Here is a 10,997-nt window from a genome sequence, read left to right on the forward strand (position 1 = left end):
AAGAGAGTGGGCCCAAAAGAATACTTTTTGCATTTTTATTTTCTCGAGGCATAACGAAAACGAAAACTGCATGCGCACGCGAGTGAAAGAAAAAAAAAAAAGGAGGAAAGCAACAAGTTCCCCGTGTGTTTCTCTGTGGGCCGGCCTCTCGTGTACTTGGTCGCCGTAGGGGGCGATGCGGACAAAGGCGCTGCGCCTGCTTGCGACCCTGCGGCGAGCTGCCCAGCTGTGCATGGCTGTGGCGTTGCACACGCGTACCCCAACAGGGTGGGCGTCGAGCTTCTGCACAAGGCAGTGGCGGAAGCTTGCCTCTTAGTAGTGTGTGCGGATATACGAATGAAGGCGGTGCAACACTGTACAGGAGATCTGAGATAACTTTTTCACTCTGACGGTATCATGCGCGAACTGCGGCAATATTAGTTTGTGCCTTGTTCAAAAGTGCCCGTCCCCATGTCGTTTAGTGTCGAGCCGCGTAGTGGTATGTTGCAGCACCTATGCAGACTCGGAGATTTGGAGAGGTGAGGGCAAAAAGAGAAAGTGAAGATTCAGAAGTACTCTAAATGTCCTATATTACAGGGCTTGACATTAGTCTTTATGACCTGAATACTGTTTACTAGGTGCATGCGTTGTCTGGCTTGGCTAGATTTGTGTTCTTATATAGTTCATTGCGTTCTCATACGCGACCACCCTGCCAGGGCTTCGGAAAAATCATTGCGCGTTCAGGGACGTACTCATCTCTCTGATGGCTTGCGTGCTTCACTTCGAGCCCAACTGAAGTAGGTAAACAGACAGCTGGGCAGGAAGGCGAGTTGGATTATATGACGATGGCTTCAGGACCTGGACCAGGATGGAGATTCCAATCTGCTGCTGAGCACGACTTCACCCGTACTGAGTAAAACGCGACGCCAGTCTGTGCCTTACATGGCTCTTCAGACGTTACTGCGGCCATTTTTGCTGAAGAAATGTTTTTTATTTCTTTTTGTGTTAAACGCAGTACGTTCTCTGTTATGTATGCATCCTATTCTTCGCCTTGCTATTATTGTTCGCATTGTTAAAGAACTACCGTTCAAAATATTTTATAACGTTCGCTTTAGGAAGCCGCTTGATAAGTAAGCCCCACTATACTAAAAATATAGAATTTTTTGCTTAGCAAAACTGCAGTCTGAGCTGTGAAAGACGCTGGGGTAGATGCCTCCGGATAAATTTCCACCATGCACCTTGGGATCTTTAAGATGCAATTACATGCATGGGCTATGCATTTAATTGTTAAAGAATGTGCAATCGCCGTGACCGAGTTCGATACCGCGAAACTAATTTCTACAGACGAGCACCAAAGCTGCAAAATATTTCTGGCTTTATCTCTGTCTCAGTCTCTATTTCTCTACGTATTGCGGCGGCTGATGTGGCTTATTACGATTTCTTCATGTTATATATTGATCCACATGATTACCAGAGGCCGGTGCAAATTTACTGGCCGAAATTCAACGAACAATTGTCCGTACAGAAATTTTGGAGCCCCCATTGCTGACAGCAGCACGCATGAATACTTCCACACAGCCAAAGGAGCAAGCACCCTCCGCGCTCGGAAGCTGCGCGCTGCGCTCAGCACCTTCGGCGCGCACGGCGCCAAGCGGCGGCGCAGATTCTCAGAAGCGATTCCCGCTTTCCCCAGGCCTCCCCACGCAGCCGGCGAACGCGGGAGCGTAGCAGCCGCTTGGCGCTGCGGAACAGGCCGCATTGCAGCGCGTGGGTGGGCGGGCTCCTCATCCATCACCATTGGGGAACAGGCGCCGCCGGACGCCGGAGCCACCATTGACTGCGCGGATGCGTTTCAATCGGCCATCTCTTTCTTAAAAAGCTCGAGGAGGTCGTGTCTTCGTGTGTGTCTATACCTGTGCGGTGATGTCGCATCTCTGCGCGTGCCACCCTGAGCGCTCGCTGTTTCCTGGGGTCGTCCTCATAGGATGCGCTGCTGACTTCTCAGTACGGTGCTTAGAACCTCAGCATTGTGGAGAGCACACGAATGCGTGTACGCCTTTATAGTGCTAGACCAGCTCGAGCGTGTAGTGAAGTCAACCGGAGAAAGTTGCAAAGCGCCTCCTGCGGCTCCCGCTTGACACGTACATCCCGACCGCGTTTCTCAGTGTTGTTGGGTATGATTCTTTATACATGGTATTTGCTGAAATGTAAACTTCCTTTGAATATGCGCGCTATAGAGGCAGACACGCTATCCCCCTTTCTGCCACCCCATCTGTCTTTTTTTTTTTTTTTTTGTGCAGGAATAAAAAATCAAGGACATTATGACTGGATAGCGGCCATGGTCATCTCGAATTACGCAAATGCTCTTTAGCCCACAGTCATCAGATATCAAATTACGTGAAAAGCCACATGACATACATATAACACTCCGCCTGTTCCCAAGCCACACAACTGTGCCCCGCGCGACATATGTCTCAATTAACCAATTAATGTATAAAGTTAGATGATTTTATACACGACGTGGCCTTTACATTCACATTACTTGGCACATTTTAGTCACTTTCATTCCACGTAAGGCGTCACGTTTAACATGATCGTTATTGGCTGTTTGTAATTTCCGCGTGTGGTCATCTGCTGCGACGTCATGGCCTTGTCGAATAATCCGTATTTGTGGTGTACGAGTAAAGGGAGTGAATAGCATCCTTTATCTTCCCCACATTCCCATTCGCTACAGCTGCTAATGCCGTATGCTTTAGTTGTTGAGGACTCCGTACGAAATACGTCAATCAGCCTCGCTAAGTTACGTCATTAAACCTTCGCTAGGATTTGAATAAATTGAATATCAAAAAGGAAATGGATTCAGTGAACGAAAAATTTCTTTACGGAGTGCATGGTATGCGATGCAGCAAATTCCTGACATTTGAATAAATAGAAAAAAAAGACAGGCGTGTTACTTGCGCAGGAATTGACGTAACAAACGAAGAAATAAAAGATGACGCCGATGTGTCACGATACTAGGCTTATTCCTATAGCTTCTTCCTTAATACTATTTTACTACATGAATTTCTTCTATCGTTGCAATTTTTATTCTTTATATATGAGTACGGAACCTGAGATAGTTTAAACACCCCTACGTGCGCACACCATGCTAAGTGTCCAATGAATGTTTTTGTATACATTGCTAGATAATGAAGTATTTCTGCTTCAAGTAAAACGCAGGAGTCAGAAGAATAAATATATATATGTCTATAACCATGGTGGTCTTGTCCTCAAGGCGTGGTCCCGTGACAAGGCAGGTGCGTGTCTCTGGGAGAGGGCGACTATACTATATACATCTCACTTGAAATCGGCGCGCGCGCGCGTCCGTCATTCGTCATCCACACCGGGAGAACCGAACCCTTTCGTTGTATACGGACAGCTGCTCCCTACTCTTGGGTATCCCGCGGTGGTGTATGTGCACAATGCCATTCTCCAGCCGCCCTGTATACGCTCAAGCACGGCTCAAGAGTACGTATGGGTTGTAAATGTGCATCCCTCGAACGACGGTGCCATTCAAGCGGGGTAAACAAGAACATACGTTTTTTTGTAGCGTGTCCATGTTTTCTTTGTATGTTTGTATATAAGGAGAGAAGTACTTGTAATAAACAGTTGAAAGTTCGCGCACGTACCAGTCTTGTCTTGTGCTAGTGAATTGTCTCGTGTTAAAGTTCAGCGCGCCTACATGATGATGTCCAAATTTGTTTATAATTTTCACTTACCGTTTGCCGTCGAAAGAGAGGACATGTATAGTGGACATGCGTTAACGTGAGAAGTTGGACCAGTTGGTTTTCTTTTTCTGTACCGGAATGGGCAGTCACACTTCTTAGGTCAAAGCTATTTATTCGTGCAGCCAAAGGAGGCGCTTTGGGTCTGCAGGTCTGTGGTTGTCATTGTTTACCCGTAAGTTGGAGTCCCAAGTAATGCACGGACATCTATTGAATAGAAAAACATACACGGAAGACAGGAAGGTGCAGCGTGTAGGTTAGAAACAGCGCGAGCGATTCACGCAGAAACGAAGACATACGAGATTTAGCGGGTTTGCGACCACATAGTGCATCGCATAAATACGGCGGACGATTATACAGCTCATTGTAAACTTGCACTTAAGGCGTAATTAAGCTATTCACTTGGTGGTAAGCGCTCCATAACGTTTCATTGTCTTGCTGCTCACCAATGATGGTTGAGTGAACTTACCACGGCTTCTAGTCCTAACCGCAGAAAAGCAGCATCAAGGTTGAACATGAGCGCCAGACCATGAAGGTCATATTTCAATGCATCACGAAATCGAGGGAGCATTTGAAGGCGGGGTTCGCCGCGAACACGGGTCGCCGAATGGTGAAAGCAGCAGCATCTGCATGTTTCCCGCGCCACAAAGACCTCTCGTGTCAAAGGCTGTCTTTGCGGCTCCTACGCCTATATGAACGCTCGCGCCTGGACTCTGTCAGTACGCGACAACAGCCATTTCGAGTCGCACGACGACAGCACCGCTGCTGCTGCCTCCCGCGTCTCTCGAGAGTGGGCTTATATATGTGCGCGCGTCTATGCACACAAGCGCGTGTAAGTGCGCGTCGCCAGAAGGGACGTGTGGGGGAGAAGTGAGTCCGGGCGTCAAAGCCTGATAAATCTTTCGCTGAGGACCCGCGGCACGGTTTTCGGGCCTTGCCACTCGCTGAGATCCGGTGTCTAAATAAAGCCCCGCCGTTCCGCGTCGCTGTGTCCCAGTGGCGCGACCGGTCCCCGTCTGGGCGGCAATTAAACGCACTTTCCCCTTCAGCCAGCAGCCGCGCACTCCGGCGTCGTGTTTGTTTGGATGGATAGCGGAGTCAAGTCGGGGCTTCGATGCTACGGGAAGGATGGAGCATCGGCGGTGGTGACATTCGTGGCTAAAGAAAGCGTATGGTGGAGGCGTTTAGCTTCTTTAGCTGGAGGCGTTAGAGTTTATCTCGCTGCAGCGGAGTATATATCACGATCCATTTATTCGGGACACTTAGGCTGTGAGCGTCGGGTTGCATCAGCAGCGTATACTACAGCCTGGGGGTCCAAGTACCTCTTCGGTCGGTGAAACATTCGCCTCCTGCTCATTCCATAATTCGTGGTGTCTCGATCGATCTATCGACCTATCGACCAATCAATCAATCAATCAATCAATCAATCAATCAATCAATCAATCAATCAATCAATATCGATCAAATATAACTATTCTGCATATCTCAGCCGCTCGTTTTGCTGGCATCAATGCATTCACATAGCGAGGTAGGATGTATTGAAATTACATGATCACCTAAGGAGATCTATGCATACTCCACACGGTATACCTTGTTAAAATTAAGAGGTTTAACTTGTTGCTTCCTGGTACGATCTTAATTTTCTTTTCTTCTTTAGCTGGAACTAGGTTTCTACGATGTAGGCGGATGAATAAGATCATATTTGCACTTGAGCAGTACTGTTGATGCAAAAGCGGCGTTGACAACATACACCTACTGCACACCTGCTTTGCTGTATGCATGACTGGACAACATTTGCTCAGATTTTCAAGCATATCGCTGCTGTAAAATAAAAATGTTGCAATTTCTGGTTCTTCTTGTGGGCGTGTACATTCTGTTGGTTATCCTTGTAATTAACGAAGCTTCTTTACCCGCTATTTTCACTGCTGCGGCTGCGCCCTTGATCGAACCCTGCACGTACGACCCTGTCCTCAGGAGGTGGCGGAGGAGGCGGTGGAGGTGGTGGAGGCACAGAGCCCGCCCTGGCGGCGGCTGCGGCAGCGGCGGCAGCGCAGGACGCCAGCGGAATCCGCCGCTACCGGACGGCCTTTACACGAGAGCAGCTGGCGCGGCTGGAGAAGGAGTTTTGTCGCGAGAACTACGTGTCCAGGCCCAGGAGATGCGAGTTGGCTGCCACGCTTAACCTGCCCGAGAGCACCATCAAGGTATGCACGACATATGCGCTCACGTAACCCTCAAGTTCGACTTGCTCATGCTTTCTACTCACTGCTTACTAACGGCTCGTTAATTTATGTGACCTGGCTGGCGATGCATTGCTGCCGTGCTCTCTTCGATGATCCTAGAAGTATATCGTGAACCTTCCTTTTGGTTATTTCCCTTTATGCCTTTCTTTTCTACAGAGTTTTTGTTTTAGTGCATGACATGGTGCGTGGGCTTTATTAGTCCCAGTGTGTACATAAGGGGCGTGCGGTTTACTTTCCCAAGCTAGCTAAGCTATCAGATATGACGCACGATCAATTTTTGACCGTCTCGTATTCTTTAACGGGCTGACATCGCACTGCACGCAGGTGCTTTTCTGTTTCTCCACAAGCGAAGTGATTGCAACCGATGAGGTAAGGATTGCTGTTTAAATTCAGTATATACTGTCACGAACCAGGGATTTACGTGAAAAGGTAAGAGGGCAGAGACAGAGAGTCAAGGGTTGATCGAGCGCGTTCCAAATAGAAGAAGCGCACGAGATGTAACTTCTTCGTCTATCAGGCGTGAAACCACCAGTCATCCACGCGCACATCATCCAGTGCGGTAATACTGTGTTCCAGATTCATTGGGCATGGCTGGATGGGTGGTGATAAAGACGATGAAGAGCGCTAGAGACTTGCAGTTAAACATGCTGTGCATTCGGGTAAGTTTATGGCTTAGCGGTCTAATACAGGGTCAGTGAATGAGTTTTGCGCGCGCAGCCGCGGGATCGAAACCCACACGCGGCCATGAAGTGTCTTATGCTTCAGGGTATAGAACAGAGAAAAAAGATGGCTACACAGTATGAAAGGGCATTGAACAAAGGTAGAGGTGCAGTGGCAGGGAGAGGCTTCGAACAAATAAACACCTAGCTTACTAGGAAAACTTTTTACCCCGATTATTCAGAGCATGTGGAACTATATACCTATAGCATCCTCTATAGCTGAGCCTGAGCCACACGAGTGCAATTATGAGCATGCAGTTTTTTTTTCTATTTTTTTTTATGGAACATAAAGCGAGCACTCGCTGGAACGACTCATTGTTTGCAGAAGCACCCTGTCGTGATAGTCCGCATTCTTGGGCGCAAGAGCGAGTGAGCATATAGTTGACTCTCCTATAAACTCTCACTCTGGTCAACCTCTACAGTGCTTTGGATCTCTGTGGACGCAAAAGGACCTTCACTATATGACCGATGAAATCACTTCTCGTCCCTGTGCACTCTTGAAAAAAGCTGTATACGTATACCTTCCCATGCATTCTTACAGTGGAGAATAACAGTTGAGATATATCGTGACAGAAAATGTTTTCTGTAGACAGAATGGATGGTAATGATTAGGTCGAATTCTGAACGAGCGCACCAGGCAACTTGAGAGAACACGAAAACAGTTCTGGCTTGGGGTTTTGGTAAAGAGGCAACATCTCCAAGCATAGGACGTGCTTCCAAATTGTCGAATATATTTGGCTCGAGGCCTATACCTAACGCATTTGACATTCTCGACATATTTCCGTGTCTCAGCAGATAGTATAACCGAGGTCATAACCAGCTGAACTACCGACAAAGTTATTTTGTTGATACGTTTTACAGTCCCCTTTACCACCCTGCAATTCTGGCTTCACTTTGAGCATCGTTTTTGGCAGGACTCTCTGCAGAATTAGTCGTCAGTTTTTTTAACTGAAAAACATACTCTTCAAGCCCGAAATGCATGACCGTGTACTTAGCCGATAAGTTAAGCGCCTGACAAGAACTTCGAGAATGTGTTGGTATAAGTTCCGATGCTTCCTGTTCTGTCACACTGTCCTGAGCAGGGGCTATTTTAGAAACCAACTGAAAACGCTCCAGTCAGCACACTTAAGCGAGAGCTAAAAACGAACTCCAAACGATCATGGTTCTCCGCTTTCCGGCGGAGATGATTTACTGGTGTCTGTCATCTGCGGCTTGGTGCTGAGCCAAAGCAGTACACGTCATGCACGAGCAATACAGTTTGTGTCCCCGTCTTGTTTTCTGCAGGCAGTACTTATATACTGCTAGCAGCAGCCGATGAAGATATTTCAGTCTGCGTCAGAGCGCATGGTGCCACTTTTATGACATCCTATAACGACAATAAGAAACTTAAGACTGCTTAGAAAATTCAGGGAATCGTTTCGCGGTAGAGAAATGCTTTAGAAAAGAAAATAAAATTCCTTGCAGGTGTGGACTTGAGAGCTTACTCGTGTCTTTAGAAATGTATTAAAGGGGTCCGCGTATACAAACGTTCAAATTTTCTGGCCTGTTTTCCTTCTAGTGGCTGTAAGCAAAAGCAATGCGTTGAAGATTAAACTGTTTCGGGTTTCATGAATACCATGACGATGTATTCACGCTTACGATTTCTTTGTTAATTAGTGTCATTTAGTTGTTAGCTAGGTCTCATTTGTAGACTTATTTCCTCGCATAGCAGGCGAACCTGAATGAAAATTTGTCCTCGCAATACGTTTTTTAGAGAGAACTAAGTGGCAGTGTCATATTATGCATTTCATCATTTTTAAGAAACTGTTACGCATATTCTAAAAATATTTCTTTCGTAGTCTCATCCCACTCGAGTTTCACCACCGCTTGTACTTGAATAAGCAAAGACATGCGGTCGAATGTACACGTTTGTACGACGGCATATATTTTAAACATTGATGAGCATTGTAACAAATGAAATGTTGGGCTGCATTTGTTACTCTAACTTGCTTTTTATTTGCATTGCGCATTTAGATATGTTGACTTGGTAATTGCAGACAGTTTGCTTCACATTGCTGCGCACTGTGGAAAAACATGTTGAGAGTAACCACGCTAGCGTATATTGTTGCATCATATTGAAAAATATACAGTTAACTTTGCAGCTACTAAGGAGCTAGCAGCTGTGCAGATCGCATTTCCACTTCACTATTCTCTCCATCTTGACTCGAACATGCATGGTTGCGTGGCATCCCAGAACATGGCTCTCTCTCTCTCTCTCACTCATCTAGTGTGTATTGTTCAGTTATCAATGCACCTTTCTCGGGCACTTATACAATATTTCGTAATGTTCTTTTCTCCACAGGTGTGGTTCCAGAACAGGCGCATGAAGGACAAGCGACAACGAATGGCTCTGGCATGGCCGTACGCAGACCCGCACTTCGCCGCCTACATGCTGAACGCTGCCGCCGCAGCCGCGGCTTCGGGGGCCGCGGGCTACCCGTACGCCCTGCCTTTCCCCTACTACACGGCCGCGGCAGCGGCCCTCTCTCCGCTGAGCCGCTACCATCCGTACACTGCGGGCCCCCCCAGGCCCCCGTCGCCGGGTATGCAGCTAGGAGCGCCCGGCGCCCCGTTCCCCCGGTCGCCCGCCGACGCCGTCACGGCTGCCTCGCCCGCCTCGGCGGCGACTCCTTGTGCCTGCCCCTACATACCTTATCCTGGCACTCCGCTGCCGCCAAACCAGCAGCATCCTCCTCCGACAACGACCTCAACGACGACGTCCAGCCGGTCTCCGCCGTCTCGGGTCGTCGCAGCTCCCGAACCCATCACACTGACGACGGCTACAACGGAGACTTCCGCAATGAAGCCGAGCTTGTTCCGGCCATTCAAGACGGACTCGGAGAAGGCCTGACTCATTACCGCTGCTGCTGGCAGAACGGCGGTGATTGTGAAAGCACGGCTTGAAGAGTGCCGGACGGAAGGTGAACCAGTACGTGCCGTGACGCTTTGACAGCTGGCCGTTTACAGGTTGGACAGTATACTGATGGCTGGTGGAATATTGGTTTGCTTGGTCGCCAGCAGGGTGCGATGCAGAATAATGTAGCCTGCGTGGCGGGAAGCATCGAAATTAGGCTGGCTGAACGCAGCCTGCAGTCTCGAGTGTCGAAGCTGTCGTATAACCGTTCCAAGGCGCCAGTGCAAGAATACGAAAAAAACAAAAAAACAAAAAAAACAGTGCGCGTATTCGAAACCTTTTACACCGCCTTGGGACTCTGCACCGGTCTCTGTGACTATATATAATCTTGTCAAGATTATGAATGAACACGCCCTGTGAACGGAATCTGATGGCCTCAGTGCTATCTTCCGGGGAGGATCTCCTGTGTTGATTTCTGGCTGAAACCAAGCTTCTCACTGCACCCATGCATCGGCCCCGAGGCCAGTTCCAGCGGCCCGACCGACATCTCGAGAGCTAAGCACCCAAGACCGTTTTGCCTTAGCTGAGCCAGGCATGCGAATCCCAGATGTTGCGCACATCTTTTCATGAGAGCTATCGAAGATGTGAGCCACTATGCGTATTTCATGATCGACAGAAGTGATCTGCGAGGTCCACGCGATACTCTCTTGTTCCGTCAGGAATCTCAGCCCCTGCTGAGTGCGCGCAGGATTGCGGGCTCGTTCTGATCTGCAAAGGGTTTCGTGTCTGATGATTTGGCAGGTCGCTTGACACAAATTGCTGTACGTGACGCTCATTAAGCCTGCGCGACTTGTGCAATCTTCTCAGCATGTGGACGAAGCGAAAGAGTGCTTTGACTGTGTTCAAAGTGCTGATCATGCTGCGAGATGACTAACGCCATACTCTACTCCACGTACGCCTCTGTTTGCGCGTGCTGCCGGTGTGAACTGTTCTCCGCGCTTCCAAAGACAAGTGCGCAGAATCAGAGGACAATTCAAAAAGTGCGCGAAAGACATTTATTGTATAGACACTTTGCCATCTTGGCGCCTGCGTGTGGAAGTCTGGCCTTGTCTCGTAGTAAAATCTGTGCATTGTATTTGCCGTCTTTGTGCGCAATTCCTTGCTTATTTCGAAACTTTCTGATATCGGAAACAAATCGAAAGTGATAATGCGCGGTTGTGACTAAGACCACACACTTGTGTGATGGCGTTTCGCTAGCTGTCGACATATACAAGTGTGCAAGCGTGTGCGCAGCTTTCGTTTTAAGTGCTTATGTGTGAACGTCCCAAAGTAACTCAGGGTATGAGAGACGCTGTATAGTGGAGGTCTCCGGAAAGTTCGACCACCTGGGGTTATTCAA

At 48.3% G+C, this 10,997-nt stretch overlaps 1 protein-coding gene across 1 annotated transcript in view; it reads left to right on the forward strand.

The window, feature by feature from the left end:
• The window catches only part of eve (homeobox protein even-skipped), a 24,861-nt gene extending 14,140 nt beyond the window's left edge, over positions 1-10,721 (forward strand). The window contains exons 2-3 of the mRNA XM_084605574.1: positions 5,730-5,947; positions 9,047-10,721. Coding sequence (XP_084461700.1) covers positions 5,730-5,947; positions 9,047-9,595 — 767 coding nt within the window. The 3' untranslated portion in view covers positions 9,596-10,721. The remainder of the gene's footprint in view (positions 1-5,729; positions 5,948-9,046) is intronic.
• The last annotated feature ends 276 nt before the right edge of the window (positions 10,722-10,997 follow it).

The sequence above is a fragment of the Amblyomma maculatum genome, chromosome 6 (genome assembly GCF_055883805.1).
Source record: "Amblyomma maculatum isolate TAMU_Amacu chromosome 6, ASM5588380v1, whole genome shotgun sequence".
Classification (NCBI taxonomy): domain Eukaryota; kingdom Metazoa; phylum Arthropoda; class Arachnida; order Ixodida; family Ixodidae; genus Amblyomma; species Amblyomma maculatum.